Source organism: Hirundo rustica, chromosome 7 (assembly GCF_015227805.2).
Source record: "Hirundo rustica isolate bHirRus1 chromosome 7, bHirRus1.pri.v3, whole genome shotgun sequence".
In the NCBI taxonomy this organism is placed as follows: Eukaryota; Metazoa; Chordata; class Aves; order Passeriformes; family Hirundinidae; genus Hirundo; species Hirundo rustica.
This window is the reverse complement of record NC_053456.1, coordinates 6,247,885-6,269,718: the sequence shown is the minus strand read 5'-3', so window position 1 is coordinate 6,269,718 and position 21,834 is coordinate 6,247,885. Positions and strand designations below refer to the sequence as shown.

Here is a 21,834-nt window from a genome sequence, read left to right as displayed (position 1 = left end):
TTTTAAAAATGTATTAATCTTACATACAAATCTGGCATAATTTATCTACAGCATTTTTCGCAAGGGGGAAAAAGAGGCCAAGTGCTCTGTGGTAATTATCATTTCTTTTGGAGAAAACAGCTACCATACAAACATTTTTCTGATTATATGACTTTTTACATTGGATCATGCCTGCCCTTTTCCCAGACTTCAAATACGTTGGGATTTTATTTCCAGTCTGTATTGAGAAATTTCCTTTGTTCTTTTAAGTCAATCTTTATTCTGAGGCATTTTTCTGGATAGCTGAGACAGATGCATGTGCATCTATGTCAGGGATATATATTGCTTGTGTTCCCTTTTAGGAGGTGATGTGCAGAAGAAACCAGATGGCTTAAATAGCAAAAAGAGACCGAGCTTTAGTGTTTCTGTTACTGAAGAAATCTGTTATCAGAAATAGTGTTTGCTTATTGTATGTCTTCGTAAGTTGGTTCAACAGTAAGAATATGTAGGATTCTTCATTTAATGAGTGGAAAAAGGACAAAAGGAGTATTTTAGAACAACTCTAAAAGTGAGAAAGGAGGTGGTGAAATCACCAGGGCCCTTTGCATGGATGGTGCACCCGCACGGGAATGAATCACTGCTGGTACACGAGGTATTAGCACTGTGCTGCAGCTCATTTTCATGTGTTCTCCTGCCTTTGCAAATGCTTCATTAACATGGGAAAACACTGCAATGATAAGACTTTTCACTTTGTTCTTAAATTTAGGTTAACAAAAAGGCTTGAAGAAAGAAGAGAGGAGAAAAGGAAAGAAGAAGAACAGGTAACACAAAAATGTAAAAACCCTTGCAGTTAGTTTTTTTTTAAAAAAAATAAATATATAATTCCTTCTTAAACAAACATACTTCAGTCTTTTCTCTTGTCCAAGGCTATTTTATAGTCCAATTTTTATATCTCTCTATTTAGAAAGAAATTAAGAAAGAGATTGAAAGAAGGAAAACTGGTAAAGAAATGTTGGAGTACAAAAGACGACAGGAAGAAGAATTGACCAAACGTATGTTAGAAGAAAGGAACAGAGAAAAGGCAGAAGAGAGGGCTGCTAGAGAGCGCATAAGGCAACAGATTGCAATGGTAAATTTTGCATTTTGGAAGAGAGCTTGCTGCTTCTCTCTCTCTCACAGTGTACAAAAATGATACATTTTCTCATTTGGTGAAGCTTTGAAAGATTGTTTGCTTTTCCATTTGGAATCCCCTGGCCTTGTATAGTAATGAGTTTTGTGTTTGGGGTTTATGTAGCATTTCCTGTGTATAAAATGAAACTTACGCGTTCATCTTCACAATTCTTTTCTGTCTGATCAAACATTTCTGCCATATTGCTTGAGCCTAGTGGAGAATCATCATATAAACATAACAATAATTGCATTTTAGGCATGGTAGTACTAAAAGAGAAGCTCAGGGAGTATTTAATTGTAGAACATGTACAAGAAAACTGCTCTCAAAATGGTGAGGAGGATTATTTTCCAAGTTAGTATATATGTGTGTGCATATATGCAACTGAAATTCTTCCTCATTGTTAGGTTTTGGTATAGAACACTTAGAATTGCAGTCGTGTAACTTGCCATAAGGTATTTGCCTTTATGTTCCCTGGAGTGTTGCACTTGCATGGGAAGATCATCTATTAACAACTGGTTGTGGGAAGTGACTCAGTGAGAAGTGTCATCTTGGCTGATGACACGACATTGTGCAGTTTGGCAGTGAATAATTCTTTGCAGTTCCACTGTCTTTTTTCCATATGGTCTGTTTGTATGTATGTTTGTGCCGTTGGTTCGTGGGTACAGCTCATAGCTGTCCGTTTTAATCGGTGTCAAACAACAAGTTATGTTAACAATTAAGGTTTCTCTTTGATCCTTCCACAGGATCGTGCTGAGAGGGCAGCTCGCTTTGCAAAATCGAAGGAAGAAGCAGAAGCTGCAAAAGCTGCAGCTCTTCAGGCTAAGCAGGCTGAAATAGAGGCCAGAAAAGAGGCAGCTCAAAGGGAGCGAAGGTGAGACGCAGTAGAGACACAGATGCGTATTCTGGGGGAGAGAGGTAAAGAAACTTTTTAAAGGGAGTTAATGTATCTCCTCATCTCTTGACATGTTGAGCTGTTTAAACAGTGACATTAAAGGTAGCTATTTACATGAACATGATCTCTCAGCCTTTTGAAATTTGTGATTGTGAAACACTATCCACCTTTTCTGGTGTGTTGTTTTAGTCAGATAGGAGCTTTTTCTTTCTGAGCTTTGATTTAAATACTAGTATCTGGAGCCTGGTGGGGTACTAGATTAGGTGAGAATGTGAAAGATTATGCCTGAAGAGAATGACTGGATAATGTCAGCACTGCTAGAGAGCTGCTGTGGATCCAGGGGCTGTGTGTGGATGGCTGGGTTGGGGCCATCAGCTGCTCATGTCACAGCTGTCTCCTGCTTTGCCCAGCACTGTTGGTTTAAGAATTATCCAAATCTATAGGGACCTGATATGGAGATATGGAAGAGATGCCTCCTGAGAGGTCAGCAGGTGGTTTTCCACCGTGAATTCAATCTCACAACCCATCTGCACTGCCCTGGGCAGGATGACTGCCCCTCTCTCCCACATTTCACTGCTCCCAAGCTAAAGGCCCAGGAGCCTTTGTCTGTAAGTGTTCATGTCCTGACTGACCCCAATACCTGTCCTGCAGTGCAATAGCCAGGATTCAGTTCCGCCTCCCCGACGGATCTTCCTTCACTAACCAGTTCCCCTCTGAAGCACGGCTAGAAGAAGCCAGGCAGTTTGCTGCACAGGTAAATGGGTGTTTTGTTTCTCAGCTATGTGCTGATTATGATTTGGTGAGCATCAAGTAGTTGTTGATGGTGGTGGAGTTGTCGTCAACTCCTTTCCTTGTTGGGTACTTGAAGGGAGTTTTGGTAGCAGCCTTCTCCAGTGCCACCCCCTGCCTTTGGATTGCTGCAGTGTACCATTAATAAGAGATAGAGAAAAATGAAGGATATTTCCTGTCCTATTCTGAGGATGATTGATAGTTTGATACAGAACCCTTGTTAAGGTATACTCAGCTGGCAACTATGCAGTTGTTTGAAAATGAACAGTTATAAATAAAATGTTTTCTTTATGTGCTTCACAGACGGTTGGTAACACTTACGGCAATTTTTCACTGGCGACAATGTTTCCCAGGAGGGAGTTTACCAAAGAAGATTATGGAAAGAAGTTACTGGAACTCGAGTTAGCACCCAGTGCTTCAGTAGTGCTGCTGCCGGTAGGTGCTGGCTTTTGGTGTGTTTGATTTTTCAAACAGCAGTACGGTAGCTGGATATTTGCTCTTAGTCAGCCATGATAGTATTTGGCTTGAATTTGGGGATTGTCTTTGTCTGAACAGATTGCAAAATTACTCTAGTTTTTGTCAGGACCGATTTGGAGAAGTTTTTCTGGAGCAGATAGATGGTGGCATAGATACTTGTCTGACGTGTAAGCAGAGTTGTTCCTTTGTGTCTGCTGAGCTGCTTCACACTGATGTGTGAGATAACTCTCTCTACAAGAGCAGGACTTTAATACCTGACAAGTTTGCTTGGTGTGTTCGTGACAGGCGGGAAGACCTGCGACTTCTGTTGTTCAGGCTTCAGGCAGTGATCTCTGGAAATTCTTGGGCACAATCCTTTACCCCCTCTTAGCGGTTTGGAGATTCATCAGCAACTTTTTGTTTACGAGCCCTCCCCCCTCACAGCCCTCTGTGAGATCAGCTCATCAGCAAGAGCACTCAGCTCCCTCAGCGTCGGGCAGCATCGAGCAAAGCAGGTAAGAAAAGTGTTTAAGGCAGCTGTTTCTCAATCTTGCTGCAATTGCTCTAATCTCGTAGTGGGGAGCTGAGCTTCCAATTACACAGGAGAAAAAGCATTGTCTGTCAGTCCTTTATGAGCAGGGAATTCAGCTGTAACTGCAATGGTGAGCTTTGCTTCAGCTGATACTGTTTGGAAGATAAAAACGTTAAAAATGTGATATCAAACTGTTACAGGATGGTTGTTTGAGAAGCAGAAGCAGGTGAAGTCTTGTTCTGACAGGTTTTGTATTGCCTGGAGAATGAGATCTCCCCTCTGCCAGGAGAGCTGCTCAGCTGTTTCTGGTGAAAAAGCCACATATTGCCTCAATGACAGCAGTCAGAGTGGCAGACTCTCATTTTCCCTAAGTGACAGATGTTCACTGAGGTACTGCTTCCCAAGGGCTGAAGAAAACTTACTGAGGATAAGAGAAGGATGGATGATTTGTGTTTATTGCATTTGCTGCTTCTCTTGTGTAATTACTGAGGAAACTGCCAAACTTCACTGTTTTTCGTGCCTTAGGCAAGCAGTCAGGAAACGAGTAGTGGAAAAGCGGGGGGAAGACTTCAAAAAAGAAGGCAAAATCTATAGACTGAGGACTCAAGATGATGGAGAAGATGAAAACAATACTTGGAATGGAAATTCTACACAACAAATGTAGTTTTGAGTAACTGCAGTTACTATCTGGCTGCTTTCTTTTTTTTTTTTTTTTCCTTCTCTTATTTGATCTAAGTCTACTAAAGCTTCTGGACAAGTGGGGCTTATTTTACACTGACTGAATTACTTATTTCTTATTCCTGCAGTGGATTATGGAATAAAGTCACCTATGTCAGAAAAATCAAGTGGGTGTAGGTGAAACCTAGTCAAAAAGACTGAAAATCTCTATCAGCTTTCATAAATATTGCCCTATGCCATAGAAAGGCACTTTTTAATCTATAAATACTCTGCTACATAAATTTAAGGGCCAGATATATTAATATAAAGGTCATGGTAGACAATGCCATTGAAATGAGGGTTTCAGAAGCACTATAAGTAGCAAATCAGGTAACTAATTTATGTTTAACTTTTTTCTTGCTTCTGCAACTGCAAGCAAAACCTTGTAGTTTTTAATTCCCTAAGCACTCAATAAACTATTTTCCAGAAAAGATGACTGTCTTGTCAGTTCCTCTGGTATCACAAGGAAGCAAGGAGGGTCATGCACTAAAATTTAAAACACAGCAAACATTTTGTTCCAGTTTAAATGACCTTACTGTATGTGAAATAAAGGAAAAGAAGGATGAAAGTCCAATCTGTAACAGTAGCTGCAGTACAACAGTTTCCACCAGGAGAGACACTTGTCTTAAAATTCTAAGAAGCAGGACAACTGTTGATGATGATGATGATGAAGCAGGACAGATACCAGCTGATGTTCAGAATCCTTATATGCAGATAGGAACAAGCAATTTTACTTTGGTCTTTAAGAAATCAAATCAGTAATGCCCTGCACAAGTTTCTTTTCCTGGTGATACACACTTTTCTTTAAAAAAAAAAAAAAATCAAACATTTTATGAGGTGGAAATACTACATTTTACTACTAAGTTCCATGTGTGATTGTTTATGGGATCTTTTGGACGATTTTCTGTATGTGTATGCAAAAAGAGCCAAGCCCAGTGCTCCAACTGCAGAAAGAGCAAAAAGCACATAGAGTGCTGTTTCTGCACCTTGGGATGTCAAATCCAGTCCCAAAAAGTGTACGCTGTCAGCTGCTCCCAGAGTGGGGTCTGTTGGTGTCACTGAATGGGAAAACAATGAGAAAGTGTTAGTGCAGAGCCTGGGGGAACTTTCCATGCAGGTGTGGGCACTGCTGCTCCCTGCCTCCTCCAGGCTCTAACTGTGTCCTTCAGTCCTCTGGCAGGAGCTGTCATTCTGGGGATCAGGGAGTGATACAATTCTAGCTCAGAGTAAAGGCACAGCTGAGGCTGGTGGTGCAAATCCTGACAGTACAGGTGAGTATTCTCATTCCCAAGCCCCCACACTGACACTGGCTGCTTTTCATTGTACTACTCCAATTCAGAAGACACAAACGACAAAAGAATCAGTATTTCCAAAGCCTTGCCCAGAAGGATTTGCATTAAGTATTCAAATTTTTTTCTAAACCATTTTGTATTGAATGTGTGTGATTTGGAAAACATTGGGCAGTTCTGTTGGAGAAATGTCTGTCTACTCTGATGGAGTAACTTTTGCTCCATTTTAAAGACGGGCATGTGTTGAGGTGCTCTTGCACAAGGGTTTAGTTGTTAGTCTGGTTTTGCAAATGGAAGTGACATTGATGGGAGTCTTTAAAATATATTGCAGAAAGTGGTGACGTCTCTAAAAAATCTTAGATTAAGGCACTCTTTTAGGATTAGATGCAAACACACAAGCACCATTTCTGGTGCCTCACTTACCTTCTGGCTCCTGTTCCAGACAGGGATGTGGGCCCGTTGCTGGGTCTGGAAAGCCATTGCAGTTTATGATCTGTGAATAATACTTGGCTGAGGCCTTGGGGCGCCGGGGCAAGGCAGGGTCTGAGAAATTCACGTGGTAGAGCCCAAACTTCTCCACATAACCCACTGCCCACTCGAGGTTGTCCATCAGTGTCCACGCGGTGTAGCCCCGTAAGTCAACACCATCGAGCACAACGGCTGCAGGCAGGAGCAGAGAGAAGAGAGAACAGGTGAGTGGTCAGCCCTGGGCCAGCCAGGGCAGGAAGGTGCAGGGCAGGAAGAACATCTACACATGGCACATAGCGAGGTTATTGCCACTTGGGCCTCACTGGTATTGTTCTCCCCATTCCCACCTGTCCCCTGTGTTAACGTGGCTCAGCTGCCAAGTTACAGCCAAAGCAGCCAGGGCAGTTCCCTCAGTGCCCAGGACTGGACACTGCTTTTCTCTGTTCCAAAAATCAAAGCTTTTGTGCAAAAAACAAAGGTTTAGGAATAGAGAAGAAAACCCATGAAAATGCAGCCATTGCCTACACAAATGTTTGTGGGGCCTTGCTGCTACAAGGCAGTAAATATCTGAACACCTGGCTGCTCCCAGTACCTCAGAAATGCAAGCCGAAAAAGCCCTTTCCTGAAGTTGTTTCACCACTGCTGTAACTGAAACCAGATTGGGTTGGGTTTTTACTTTGTTTTTAAAGATGCAGTTTTCAGACACAGCAGCAGTCAGACTAGGAGGAGTAGCTTCTCTCACCAGGTGCAGCAAATCAAGGAACCTGCAGGTCACCCCACTAAATCCAGGGTTTGTTCTTTGGCTCATCTTTCCTGGCACATTTGTGACTATCCAAGGGCAGTTTTTGGTAAACCCAAAGGCTCTTGGAAATGGGTTCAGTAACTATATGTAACTATACCACATGTGATAGCAGTGGTCTTTCAGCTCTTTACAACTTGCTTTATCCTTAGCAGTCTCATGGCCAAGCCACTGCTGCTCCCTAGAGCTTTGGGTGACCAGATGTCAGCAGTCACTCACCTTTCAGTGCCTCATTAATGTAGGCCCGATGGTAATGCATTCTCCAAGTGTCATTGAATTCAAAGGCTCCCCTTTCCGAGACCCCGTTTTCGGTCACATAAATGGGAGGGTTGTTGTACTCCTCCTTTATCCACCTGAGGATCTTCCTGAATCCGAAGGGTGTCACCTTTAGCCAGAGAGAGCCAGAGCTCAGCCAGCTGCGGTCGGTCACTGTGGCCACGCCCCTGTGGAGGAGGACACTGCTCAGGGACAGTCCCACCTTCTCCTGCTTTGATTTAGTTACACTCTGTCAATCAGCTGTGACTGAATCAACGGTGACAGAAATGGCGTTGTGGTATACAAAGATTTGGAACCAACGTTCCAAATGTTTGTATACCACAACGCCATTTCTGCTTTTCAAGGCATAATGCAATGCTTGAGCACACAAAATTGCCCTTTACATTACATGCAGGAATGTAATGGGCCCACTGTCCTGAAGGGTTAAACTATAAGGGGCTGGGATGTAGCAGCAAAGGAAAGTTACAACCATTTAATCTATTCCCTGTGGAAACATTTTGGAAAGGAGACAATTTTACCCCCATGTGCGCTCCCACCATTACCTGAATTCTTGTTAGAAAAACTAGTTAGCTCCTATTGTTTACTTTTTGAAGTTGAGGAATTAAATTAGTATCTAAATAAAAAATCTTGACTTGATCGATACTTAACCATGAAGTAATTTACCTACTTAGGCTTTGAACTTACATTTATCCAATGCAACTTAAAGTTGTTTAACAGTAAATGGATCAGTATCCATAAACGAGGATAACACCTCACAGTTTAAACTGCAGGTTGGAGGTAGAAAATATGATAAATACTATTTATCACCTCATGTCTGTAAGGAAAAAGCTGTTGCTGGACTTCTGAAATAACAGCACCTCAGGTACTGCTTGGTTATATTATCCTTAGTATTGGTTTATAACGAAACACTTATCTCACAGCTTTATTTGCTATAAATCTACACTTGTCAGTTAACCCATGCTCCAGGTATGCAGATTTTACTTGACCCATAATTGACATTCACCTCTTACCTATCAGAGTCATATGACATTACACCCTTAGGATAGTTTATCTTGTATGTTAAAACCGTGGTATAATGATTTAGACCAAAGTAGTCATATGTGCCTTTAATTCTTTGTTTTTCACTTTCAGTAAATTCTGGAAGTCTGCAAGAGAAAACAGAGAATACACTTTGCACACACTCCATGGGTAATGCCGGGATCCCTGGTACCAGCACCACAAGCACAAGGGGAGAAACTGGGGATATAAAATAAGAAATGTAACTGAGAGGGACCAATGAGATCAGTGCATAGTTTTAAGAAAATTTAAACAAATCTACCACAGGCATCAGGTGAAGTACTGTGGCTAATGCAAGGCACTTCCTGTGTCACTGAGCTGACAATTTATTACCCCAAAGATATATTAGTCAATTTACTTTGCAGGAGAGGTAGAGACAGGGAATAAGCAAAGCCCCCCTCCCTAGACTGGAGCTAAGTGATCTTTAAGGTCCCTTGCATCACAAACCATTTTGTGATTCTCTGAAAATGTACTCCAGAATTTTTTTCTGTGAGGATACAATAAGTTTTTTTTTTTACAGTAACATTGGAATAGAATCATTGCAATGTATCATTTCTCTAAGAAAAGCATGTTGCAGCACAGCCAAGTGAAACAAAAGCAGGTGTGTGCCTGGGCTCTTACCTGGACTTGCTCAGGCCCTGAGCCAGACTGCGTTCCCGAATCCTTCTTTTCATCACTTCACTATAATCACCATTTTTGAAAATGGGGTGAGCAAACCAACCTAGGAAAAACTAAACCAGGAAATAAGGGAGGATAAATCATATATCAAAACATGGGATTTCACCATTCCTCTGCCATGTGCTGCTTTATAGGTGACACCTGAATTTGTAACAGGCACACGGAGATACAAAAGGATGCCCATATAACAGCAGTAAATTTAATGCGCTTTTGTCACTGCAACCATATTTTTGTCTCATTTCTGCTGCATTCTTGATCAGCCCCCATAAGAGGGGGAGACATTTCCTTGCAGTGCTGCCTCTGTCTCACCATCTTATTTGAGTGAGGGGCTGACCTGGGTTCTGGGCACGTGCAGCACCAGCAGAGGGGGTGTCACTCGGAGCAGCAGGGAGAGCTGTCACCAGGGCTCTCTGTACCTGCATGAATTGTCTGGCAGCTTCGACATCCTCCTGCCTGTGTGGGTTGCGTGGCTCTGCCCAGTCCGAGTTGATGGTGATGGAGATGAGCCCTCCCTGCCTGGCCCGGTAGGTCTCGTTGTAGAGGTGCCAGACCTCGGCGTGTGCCTTGAGCAGGTTGTGTCCCACCACGTAGGGAGCGCGGCCCGGCCGAACCGACACGCCTGCAGGGACAGGGGCAGCAGGGCTGTCCTCTCACGGCTGCTTCCCACGTTAACACAGCCCCGGGGCACCCAGACCTGCCCCCCTAAAGGAATGAATGTGCAACACCTGGTGCTCCGAGCCCTGGGCTGCAATCAGTGGAAGCAGAGGCAGCTGAAGGAGCAGCTGCCGTGGGAAGGTTGTGCAAGGAGGACCCTGCATTGGCCCCTCCTCCCTCTGGAGTGGGACATGGACGGCACCAGGCTGCTGCTGCCAGTTTGGAAAGCAGAAAGCTATGTGTTCAGGTCAGCTCACATCCCCTCTTCTCTTGGTTCTAACTCTGCTGCTGAGCTGGGCCTTCCTTCAGCCCTAATTCTTCTCCACAGCCCCTGGAGCTGGTCTGGAAATAAAGTCTGCTCCAGGCAGCAAGTGTAATCCAGACTTGGAGGTGACAGAGTAAAGGAAGCACCTGTTCACCACACCACAGGAATGCAAACCCCATCTATCCACAGCACACCATTTCCCTTGTTCTACCTTTGCAAGCCCCAAGGAAGCACTCTGCTGCAGCATAAAACAATTGTGCTGACAGTGCCACGAGGGCTCTGAGGTTATGCCCAGCAGCCTTACCTGGAGCAGCTGTGCCAACACCATAGCCAAGGTAGGCGGTGTTGTAGGGTTCATTGAGGGTTATCCAAAATTTCACTTTATCTCCCAGCCTCTGGAAAAGGACTTCAGCATATTCCTTGAACCTCTGAACTATGGTATCATTCTCCCACCCACCAACGTCCTGCAGCGCCTGTGGGAGGTCCCAGTGATAGAGAGTCACCTGTGGGGAAAGACAGGAGGACAAAGGACTCGACCAATCACTCTCACAGTAACTCAGATTCATTTATGACCACTAAAAAACTTTGTGCTTGTAATAACTGCGTTAGGGACAGGTAACTGCAGATCAAAGCACACAGATAACTGCTCTCATCTGCATAGTTTGATGTTGTAGTGATCACTCATGCACTCAATAAAATACATTTTTGTAGTTTCTCTAAAGATTGCCTAATGGTGAAGATGAAGCTGTTACCAAAAACTACCTTGTGACAGCAAGAACTCACCAATGAAGAACTGCTGCACCTGCACTGACTCTCAGGTGAAATACAGGCCACTAGAAAACCTCTCTGGACTGGTACAGGGGTATGAGGACAGCTCAGTCACTCACAGTGCTGAAAGAGCTGATTGATGCAGGAAGGAGGTCGCCATCCATTGTATGTGACAAATAACACTGACCAGTGGAGCTTCCTGACTCCCAGGAAAAGAATAAAGTTACAGCAATCTCTAAGAAAGGCAAGAAGGAAGTTCCTGGGAAGTACACTAGTAATTCTCACCTCAGTATCTGAAAGACCCCTGCACAGGTCCCTGTGGAATCTATTTCCAAGGTAAAGGGACAAGAAGGCAATTGGAAAAAGCCAAAAATAAGTTTACTGTGGTCTTTCAGGGTAGTAATTTCAACACATCCCTACATTCCGAGTTCATTTTCTTATGCAATACCCCATGTTTCTTCACAAAGCAAAATGAAAACCCACGAAAAACAATTTCTGTGTGAAGGAGAGTACGGATGGAAAATCACACATTACTCTGAACATCAGATTTGGGGTTTGCTTTCTTTTGGCTGCCTGAAAGTTACTGGGTGTAGTTACCTGAGGCATAATGTTGGCTGCCAGAAGGGCATCGATCAGCCTTTCATAGTAGTTGAGTCCCTTTTCATTGATGTACCTGGTGGTCCCATCTGGGAGAACACGGGACCAGGAGACTGAAAAGCGATAGTGAGACACCTTGAGGCTTTTCAGCATTTCCACATCCTCCTCAATCCTGTGGTAGCTGTCACAAGCTACGTCTCCAGTCGCATCGTTGCCGATTCTCAAGGGAGTGTGGGAATATTTGTCCCAAATGCTGAGTCCTTTCCCATCTGCTCTCCAACCTCCCTCAATCTGTAATTGAAAATGGGGGAAGAATTATTAGCGACCCCAAATTTAAGCCTCGGTCCAGCAAAAAATTCAGCCTGTTATTCTTTGTGGTGCTACACAATGAATTAACTGTCCACAGGTACTTCAGGAGTCCATCTCAGTCCCCTGACCTGGTAAGCTGCAGTTGCTACACTCCAGGAGAAGTTCTCTGGAAACTCTCCATATAAGAATTCCTCTTCCTTGGGCAGTGGGATGCCGTTGTTGCGGATGATTTCTGCATAGTACACAGCAGAGCGCTTCGGCGTCCTTGGCCTGTTGGGGTTGTCAAAATCAATCTGGTGCAATCCAAATCTCGGACCAAAACCATCCACCCATTCAAAGTTATCCATCAGAGACCAAGCGTTGTATCCTTTCAGATTAACACCATCTACCTTGTAAGCTGAAAGACCAAGAAGAAAAAAAATGGAGGAGCATCAGTGGCATAATCGCACGTTAAATGAACCCTAAGGAATTCACACGCAAGCACACACAGGCTCCTAGTTTCATACACGTGACACTGGTCAAATAAGGTCATTGAGAGAATCTTCATAGCTGGAGGAAGAAAAATACAGCCATGCAAAGGAGATCATAAAAACAAACACTGTGTTTATATTGTGTTCAGACTATTTAAAGACTGATATCGACCACTTTTAAAAAGTTCTCTTCAGAGGAGTTAAGTGACCAGAAATCTAGAGGGGAGACAACAACAACAGAACAAAGGCAAATTCTGGTACCTTTTAAAGCTTCATCAATGTATGTTTTGTGGTAAAATATCCTGGCATTGTCATCGACATCCGATTTGGCATTAATCCCCACCCCGTTCTCAATGATATATATCGGGGGGTTTCCATATTCCTCTTTGATCCAGTTCAGTGTCCTCCTCAGACCCCAGGCCACAGGCCGATGGTCAGCGAGAGCTGAGGAAGGCCAGGAGCTGTCAACAGTTTTTGAAACTTCCTGGTCATACTCGTAAGAGAAGGGTCTCAGACGTGTTGTTGAGTGTCTTATGATTTTGGAGGAGTACATGTTGAAGCAGAAGACATCTGCCGTGCCCCGGATGTATTCACGCTCCTCCGCTGTGATAACCGGCAGGCGCGACGACGGCAGGTCCTGCAGCTCACTCCTGTTCCCGACTTTCCACTTCATGACCTCGGGGTAGTCCCCGTTTTTGAAAATCGGGTGTGTGAACCACCCCACCAAGAACTGCAGGTACCTGTCAGCAGCTTCCACGTCCCTGGGGTCGCTTGGTGTCTTCGGCTCAGCCCAGCTAATGAAGGGGCACAGGGCAATGACCCCTCCCTGACTCGCTCTGTACTTGTCATCGTAGGTGTGGTAGACCCTGGCATGAGCTTTCAGTAAGATGTGGGCAACCCTGTAGGGAGTGCTGCCAGGCTCCTTGACGTTGGGCGGGAACAACCCGTCGCCGTAGGCCAGCCAGGCAATGATGTTGGGTTCATTGATCGTAATCCAGAACTTCACCCTGTCCCCAAAGGTCTGGAAACAGAAGTCTGCAAAGCTGTCAAACAGGTCAATCAGCTCGTTGCTCTCCCAGCCACCGATGTCCTGGAGAGCTTGTGGTAGGTCCCAGTGGTAGAGAGTGACAATTGGAGTGATGTTGTTTGCAATCAGTCCATCGATGAGGCGGTTGTAGTATTCGACTCCATGGCTGTTGATTGAGTCGTTCCTTCCAGTGGGGAAAATTCGAGGCCAGGACAGGGAAAAACGATAGTTCTTTACCCCTAAGGCTCTCAGCATGTAAATATCTTCCTCCACCTTGTTGTAGCTATCACAAGCTATATCTCCAGTATCGTTATTTTTTACGTTCCCCGGGACATGGGTGAAGTTATCCCAAATGCTGGGTCCTTTGCCATCGGCATCCCAACCTCCCTCTATCTGGTAGGCGGAGGAAGACACACCCCACATAAAATCCTCTGGGAATGTTCCATAAAAATACATGTCTCTTTCAAAGGCAGTCTGGGATGAAAACTTCTGCCAGACAACCTTTGCCTTGGAGGGAACTTCTGATGCTGGTAAATTTGGCAGCTTTGATGGCACGGGTCGGTCAAACACCACTGGTGCAGAAGATCTGCCCGAGGCTGAGGATGGGAAACCATTTTTTTCAATAACACTGGAATAGAAGTAAGCAGATGCCTTGGGAGTCCTTGGTCTGTTGCTATCTTCAAAGTTCACGTGATGCAGCCCAAATTTTAGGCTGTATCCCACTGGGCCTTCAAAGCCATCAATCAGGGACCGAGCAATGTAGGACCGGACATCAACGGTGTCCAATTTCACCGCTGCCACAGAAACAATGAGACATTGTAAATTACCCACCTGAACATTTCCTGAACACAGCTCAGCACAACAGAAGCACCACAGCTAAGGATATGTGTGACAAGCCAAACACTTACCAATGGTTTTAAAGGCTAAAAAACTTCCTAAACAATTAAGAGGATCTGGCAGGAAAAGCAGACAGCACTGTACTAGGAGCTGGTAAAAATGCATAGTGATAGAAATGTGTGAGAAAAGAAGTATTAGTCAAGAGGTATCTGAGTACAGGACAATTGTGCCACTGGAATCCCTTCTTGTGTTCTTGTTTTTCAAGCAGATTTCATCGATTTAGGTGTATGGTGCACTATTAGATTTAACGCTGCAATTAAACTGAAACATTGCAGGTATTTAGTGCTTGCCTATATTCCCTGAGCACAGGAGAGCTTCTTTTAGCAGAACAGTGTACCCAGTACCAGCAGAGGCAAGTCCAGCATCCCTCCTCACATTGCTTACAAAAAAGCACTAAATCTCTTATTCAAAAGAAGTTCACTCCTATGTGCAGTCCATCCTCTTTACTTCTGCTGAGGCATAACAGCAACAATAAATTGTGTTTTCTGTAGCTCTTTCAACTCTTCTAGCAGTATGCTGAGACCTAGGTGAAGCAGGTCAAATGCTGTACACACTGATCACCAACATATTTAACACAGCATATTTAATGTTTTCCTGACAGTATTGTTTAGTCCATCTAGAGAGCATCAGTCAAATCTCTATTTGAAACCTCAGCCCTCTATGTTTGTCCAGAACTCGCCGCTAATGTTATTTTTACATCAAAAGGTCTTGCAAAGATACAAGGAAAACTTGAACTTTTACAAGCATAACCTAAACATTCTCAAAATGATTGAGGCAGAAATTTTAGGGAGATATTTACAGTCTGAAGGGGTTACTGCCAGTTAGATCTGATTAATTGGTAAAGACAGTTCAGCCCCAATTTATGAGAGGTCTACAGGCAAGAGCCTGCAGGCCAGTCATCTCCAGGGGAGCTGGAGTGTATGAACAGTGTTCTCACAGAGGGACTGACCTTAGGGTCCAGGCTACATGAATCCATTTATAAAAAACTGCATTCCCATATTATCTAAAGAGAACGGAGAGCTCCATATCTGGACACCAGACAGGCTTAAGTGTATAAAGTCACACTCATTTCCTACACAACAGAGGGCTGACCCACATCACCGTGTGAGTGGTGATGTTTTATCCACCATGGAAGGGCTAGAGTAACCACTTGCCGCGATTAAAAAAATGAAAACATTTGATTTCTCCACACCTTTCAGGGCCTCATCGATGTACCGGCGGAAATAATCCACTCGCAGGGTGTCATTGAGAAGATCCCCGGTGTCTCCTGTCGGCACACCATTCCCTGCTATGTATATTGGGATCTTTGACCCTGTGTATTCCTGGGATACAAACTTCAGCAGCCTTCTCAATCCCCAGGGGACCACATGGATCCAAGAAGAGGCAGCCTGTGGCCAGGATGGATCTACATGCAAGGAGAAGTTCCCGATGCTCTCGTAGCCTGGCGTGCACGTCCCGTTAGTCCCGGCACTAACCAGGCGGGAAGTGTAATGGGAAAGGCCAAAGAAATCTGCGGTCCCTCTCACCAAGGACTTCTCCTCCTCTGTAAACACAGGCAGCTGTGCAACTGTCGTGGAGCACTGCTGGTTCACTTCCTGGATCTGAGCCTTCAGGATGTCTGGGTAATCACCATTAACAAATATGGGGTGAGCAAACCAGCCAAGCATGAACTGCAGGTACCTCTCAGCGGCCCTCACATCCTCGGAGCTGCTTGGAGTCTTGGGTTCAGCCCAGTCCGAGTTCAGCACCAGCCCCACTTTTCCCAGCTGCTGAGAACGGTATTTGTCATTATACAGGTGCCAGACCTTGGCATGAGCCTTGAGAATTGTGTGAGCAACCTGGGAGCAGAAAGCAGAGGAAAACGTGTCACAGTGCATTGCACAAAAACTCTTAAGCATTGGGTTTATTGCCACATGAAAATGTCCTCTCCATCCAAAAGAAAACACCCTGACAAAACAAATAACTATAGACAAGGAGTGTAGTAGGTTTTGGAATAAGCAAAAGAATCTGACTATCTATCCACATCAGCTTTTAGAATAGAAAAATAAAATAACAACACGTGGCCTCTGTTAATTAACCCATTTTAACAAGTATCAAAAATCCAGCAACCAAATAGTTGTCTCAGAGGCCACATTAGGTTTGAACATAGTTAAAGCACAGAACCATCATTGAGAACAACCCAAGAAGAGTAACTGCAGAATCCTAATTATTCTTGTGCCCCTACCTTGTACGATGCTGCTCCTGGGTCAGTGATTCCTGGAGGATGCTCTCCGGTGCCGTAGCCAGCGTAGCTGATAACCCAGGGCTCATGGAACGTAACCCAGAGCTTGACCCGATCCCCAAACGTGGAAAAGCAGAAGTCTGCATAGCTTACAAAAGCATCTATGACACTTTCATTCTGCCAGCCACCAAGAGCCTGCAGAGCTTGGGGCAGGTCCCAGTGGAACAGAGTCACCATGGGCTCAATGTTAGACTCCCACAAGCGATTAATTAAGTGGTTGTAATAATCAACACCCTTGGAATTGATGGTCTTGTTGGTGCCAGCAGGGAAAATTCTAGACCAGGATACAGAAAACTTGTACAGCTGGGGGTGAACACCTCTAAGCAGGTAAAGGTCATAGCTGGTTTTATAGTAGCTGTCACATGCCACATCTGCTGTTTGGTTCATGTGGACATGGCCCCCATGCCCAAAGCGGTCCCAGATGCTCTCTCCTCTCCCATCCTCTGCCCAAGCTCCTTCGATGTTAAAGGCACCTGTGGATATGCCCCAGAGGAACCCACTTGGGAAAACATCCTGCAGGAAAGAATCCCTCTCCAATTCAGACTGGTCAGCAAACGTTTCCCAGACTGTTTGATAGGAGGACTGAGGGGCAAGAACAGCATCTGGGTTTTCCTGTAGAGTACTTCTTTCACTGGAAATATAATAAATAGAAGTTAAAATCTTCAAGGTGGATGCCAGTGCCATAACACTTGCAAACACAGAGTAAAAAGGAAGTTTGCTTCAGGTCACATAATCCACATATAGTTCCTTTGACATCTGATCACTCTGACTCTGCTCTCTCCCAGCTGGGACATGAAGGTGGAGGGTGGTGGGTAACTGCAGAACAGCTCTTTGCATGTAGAGTCTCATAATTCATTAGTTAGGTCAGAGGTGCAAACAAAATCCTTGCAGTGAGCAGCAATTTCCCATGCTACAACTGCTTCAAGAGTCTCCTGCTCCTGTAATCCTTAGCATCTCCCTGCACCGTGACATCTCCCATGTTTCCAGAAGCTCAAATGGCTTCTCCCCTAGGAAAGCCTTGATTGCATTTGTTTATTTATAACCACTTTGCTCTTGAAAAATGCAGAAGGCTTGAAAAATGTACTCCTTATTATTGGCTTGAAGGTGCAATTTGGGTAACCAAGGATGAGAGAGTTAAAGAGGATTACATTATAGGATTAGTAGCAGGATAGAGGATTGCAAGTCATTGGAAGAGACTGGGCTCAGCAGAAAAACAGCCCTCTGCAGCCCTTTCAGCAACTAACAGCAGATTCTACCACTAAAATGGCTTGTCTGTCCCTGCACAGAGGTTTCTAGAGGATGCTGTTTAATTACTGTATCTTATTAGAGTATTGTATGGTGTTACAGTATTTTTTATATACCTTAAAACATGAGGGAAGTAGTCCAAGAACTCATTAACGTCACACCCAATCATATGTGCTTCTTCTTTATTAATAGCTGAAAACAAACAAATGGTAAGTGATGGATGTAGTCTTAGATCCATGGACTGCATGACACTGCTTTGTAACAAACAATTACGTCTTGAAAGAATTTTTTCCTAATATCCAACTTCAACCTCTCCTTCCGTAATTCGAGGCCGATGAAAAGGAAGAAAAGATTGGGAAAGATTTCCTGCTTCCCCTCCCTCAACACTCACCATCCATCCCCAATTTTCCAAAAATACTATAAAAAACCATAAAGTTATTTCATCTAATAGCAGCAGCCTAGATGGGATGGTTTTGAATTTCCTCTATAAGTTATCATGCAGATCTTAACTAAAAAACTCTCCTTCTTCAAACATCACTCACCCGTGTCAATGGCAGCTACTGGTATGCAAGGATGCTCTTCCATGGAGGCACAGCCAAGGACCTTTAGACTAAAAACCAAGATGTCTTTGTCCTTCCAGACACTCTGCAAACCAGAAATCAGGGAGCAGTATGAAAAGAAGCATCAGCCAGCTAGTAAAACCATGCCCTTGGCATTTTTTGCATTTTATGTGGGCAGCTCCTTAACCCGCTACCCAGATGTGGATGACTCTTTGCTTATGAATTTTAAGAATGCAGTTCACTGCCAGAGGTTTAATACAGGTTATAATAGGTACCAGCCTACAGCATGGCTGACGTTGGTGCTGTCAGGAGATCCAATCCTTTCATGAACTCACTCTCAGGAACATTTCTAGCACTGCCTCCGCTGATGAGGAATATGAAGTTTGGTAGCACTGCTCTAAAGCTCATGCTAGATTTTAATATCTTTCAGTATTTAGGTATTGGCCTACAGCTTATCAAACACTTAGCATGAGAGAGAGAAGGTTTTTCAGTCTCAGACAAAAGAATTCTGCCATTCCAGTTGTTAATGCATCGATCATAAGCATTGACCAAGATGATCCTTTCCAGCATTTTCCAACAGATTTTAAGTCAGAATAACAGCAGAGAAATGAGCAATTTGCAGCTGCTCCTGGTGTAGCTGATGCCTGAGCTTTCACAGAAAATCAGAACTGTTTAGACATGCATCAAATTCTGCTCCTAATTATGATCTGTTGTTTGCTCCTAATTATGGTCTGTTGTTTGCTGCCATCAGTTTAACCCTGAGTATAACGTTACCTGGAATTCACTCAATTTCTTGTAGAACTCTGTTTCATTTCCATAATGGTACTGAAGGTTAAGAGACACAAAGTCTACTGAATCCTGGAAACAAGAAAAGGAAAATGATCATGCCAAAGAAAAATGGGTGGTTTTTTAAAATATTAGATTAAAAATACATAAAACTGTGTAAGGTTTGATAAAGACATATTGCTGGAATAAGAAGCCCTACAGCTGTATGGCAGCCCTGGGCAATATAGAGAGCACAAACTGTGTGGGAAGATGTCTTTTGCATGTCTCCTTCTAAACAAAGTACAGTTTAAACAACTCAAATTCCATTTTATGAATTTAGTATTAATGATTTACAGGTAATGTCTTAATTTCTATTTATGATTTATCAGAGAAGTTTTTATAACTATGTGGTTCAGGTAGGCCTTATCAATAACCCTTGGTTGAAAGCCCACTTCAGAAATCTTTAATCATTCCATGCCACAGGTGTAACCCCACTAGAAGCCATCAGCCTCAAGGGAACAGATTGCATTCTCGTGTTAAACCAGCTGATGAAGCTGGAAGAGAACTGATAAGCTTTGAGCTTGTTTTTCAGTCCAAGGTTCTCTTCTAGTTTACTCAGCTCATCCCAAACAACTTCCTTGCTCTCCCTACAAACCACACCTTGCTTAAATCTTTGCAGCGTCACACCTGCAACATTGCTTGACCTGGTTCTAAGATTTGAAGGATTCTGAATGCATCAAAAAACCCCTGCACTGTCACCTCTGCACTACAACCTACATCAGCATCCTCTGGGTGAGGACAGCCAGGAACAGGGAACTGGATCTTTAAGAAAGGAGGTCACTGCCTTCGTAGAGATTACATTCTCCTCATGTTGTGCCATCCCTGGGCAACCACATCACTTTTAGCACAGCTCAGTCTGGGTTTTAACATAATCAGCAGATATTTTAAACAGCAGCTAATTAGGGTAATGTACCAATGTCTCAATATCTCTGCAGAGAAAATGGTAACAGGTACACTTTTTGGAGACACCTTGTCATTTAGCAAGTATATTGCTAACACTGCCAATTAAGAGAGCAAATTTGTCTCCATGTAGCTTAATCAGTGCCTACCAGCCAAGAAAGGATACTGAAACAATTTTTAAATCAGCAGTTTCACATTATCAGACTAATTAATCAAATAATTAATTTCATTTTAATTTGATCCCAAACATAAAACCAAAGCTAAATCAAGGCAAATTTACACAATTTTTGGAACTATTTCCTTAAGGTGTTACCTGAAGAGAAACTGAAAGAAATTCTGATGAAGCACTGTCCAAGACATGACCCATTTCCAAAACAATGGACAGCTTTCCACCTTGAGAAAGAGAGGCAGTCTCTTAGTAACATATTAAGAAAAAAAAATTCAGTTTACTGCAGTTATTTTAAAACCAGTTTTAAATTGTTGAAGCTGTGAAACACTAGACAGTGCCCCAGGCAACTGATTTCAGAATAACCTCTGTGATTTCAATGGAGAACTGAAGAAGGAAGAAATTCAAAGGCACCATTCAAGGAGCCTTTGTCAATAAAATGCCCTTCCACTCCCTACATAATTATCAGTGATATCTTTATTAATTTTCATGCCTTTGTGATGGTTCTAAAAATTTTTTTAAAATCCATTCTATGCTGAATGTTTCTGAGAAACTGGGGTGGCAGGAACTTGGAGGGACAGGAGATGCAGGAGGGAAATTCTAAAGGCTATCATCAGATAGTGTGAACTGTACAACAAAGTATTCCTGACAAATGGAAGAATTAAGAATTAACTAACTAATTAAAAATTTGGGAAAATAAATACTAACTCAGCCAGCTCTACTGGTTGTCTGTCTGGGACAGAAAAATTCCAAGGCCAAAGGCGGCAGACCCAAGGTGACATCTGCTTGGAGAATCCCAGGTACCCGTCATGGAAGAGGTGAAATTCTGTTACTCTGTGTAACACAGATTTGGGATTTAATTCCTGTAAACACGTGTCTGCAACGAGGAAAGTCAAACAAAGGACATTGCAGACGTCCTCACAGTTATTATCACATAGATTTCTTGGGCCTTGTTTTTTCACCATTTCAGGCACGTTTCAGAAAGGTTTCAGTCCTTCCCCTGTGGGTCAGGAAGAGGCACGCAAAAATATCTACGCAGAGGCTGCACGTAGCAGCTGCCAATTAATGCTATCATCAAATATTTGTGGGTCACACCAAAACCCCTGCCCTCCTTACCCGCGGGTGAGATTTTCTCGTGGAGCACGTTGTAAAAGCCCTGATGAGCTGCAGCCAGGGCCCGGAGCCGTTGCCGGGGCTCAGCGTAGGGCAGGCTTTGAAGGACCTCCGGCAGGTCGCTGAAGGAGATCCACACATCCACCAGGTCCCCGAAGGCCCGGAAGCTGAAGTCCGCGTACTCCATAAAAAGCTCGGGGAAGGCGGCGGCCGTGCCCACGCCGGCCCACGCCGCCACGGCGCGGGGAACGCGGCCGCGGTGCAGGAGCAGCACGGCCCTGAGGCGTGCGGCGGCCAGGGCCTCCAGCAGCTGCCGGTAGCACCTCACCGCGGCTCCATCCGCCCTCCCCTGGGGAAGGATGAGCGCCCACGGCAGCAGCAGCTTGTAGTGCGTCACCCCCAGCTCACGGAGCCGCCCGAAGTAGCGGGGCAGCTCGGCAGCCATCAGATCCGGGCGGCACGGGAGGGCCCGTGCTTGGGGCACGGTGGGGCCCTGGGGCTGCTCGGGCAGGACGGGGGCCTGCAGGCCCAGCCTCTCCGCCAGCTCGCTGGGTAGGGGCCCAGCAACGGCGAGGAAACTGCCAGCAAAGCCCCCATCTACACCAAGGCTGAGAGAAACCAACAGAAAGATGACTGTCTTACAAATCAGGTCCAT

The 21,834-nt window shown here is 44.3% G+C and overlaps 2 protein-coding genes across 4 annotated transcripts in view; one reads left to right on the top strand and one right to left on the bottom strand.

Annotated features, from left to right (window-relative positions):
• The window catches only part of UBXN4 (UBX domain protein 4), a 14,439-nt gene extending 9,472 nt beyond the window's left edge, over nucleotides 1-4,967 (top strand). For all 3 annotated transcript variants that reach the window (XM_040069667.2, XM_040069666.2, XM_040069668.2), the window contains exons 7-13: nucleotides 746-800; nucleotides 944-1,108; nucleotides 1,894-2,021; nucleotides 2,694-2,796; nucleotides 3,135-3,266; nucleotides 3,594-3,802; nucleotides 4,345-4,967. In XM_040069667.2, coding sequence (XP_039925601.1) covers nucleotides 746-800; nucleotides 944-1,108; nucleotides 1,894-2,021; nucleotides 2,694-2,796; nucleotides 3,135-3,266; nucleotides 3,594-3,802; nucleotides 4,345-4,483 — 931 coding nt within the window. In that variant the 3' untranslated portion in view covers nucleotides 4,484-4,967. The remainder of the gene's footprint in view (nucleotides 1-745; nucleotides 801-943; nucleotides 1,109-1,893; nucleotides 2,022-2,693; nucleotides 2,797-3,134; nucleotides 3,267-3,593; nucleotides 3,803-4,344) is intronic.
• Nucleotides 4,961-21,834, bottom strand: LCT (lactase). Its single transcript, XM_040069665.1, has 17 exons — nucleotides 21,183-21,834; nucleotides 20,214-20,293; nucleotides 18,950-19,033; nucleotides 18,158-18,260; nucleotides 17,732-17,807; nucleotides 16,314-17,001; nucleotides 15,282-15,927; nucleotides 12,427-13,986; nucleotides 11,824-12,092; nucleotides 11,387-11,677; nucleotides 10,326-10,524; nucleotides 9,519-9,721; nucleotides 9,046-9,155; nucleotides 8,379-8,513; nucleotides 7,312-7,535; nucleotides 6,249-6,485; nucleotides 4,961-5,594 (listed from the first exon to the last, which is right to left on the bottom strand). The coding sequence occupies exons 1-17, from the start codon at nucleotides 21,832-21,834 to the stop codon at nucleotides 5,383-5,385; spliced, it is 5,769 nt and encodes a 1,922-aa protein (XP_039925599.1). The 3' UTR covers nucleotides 4,961-5,382.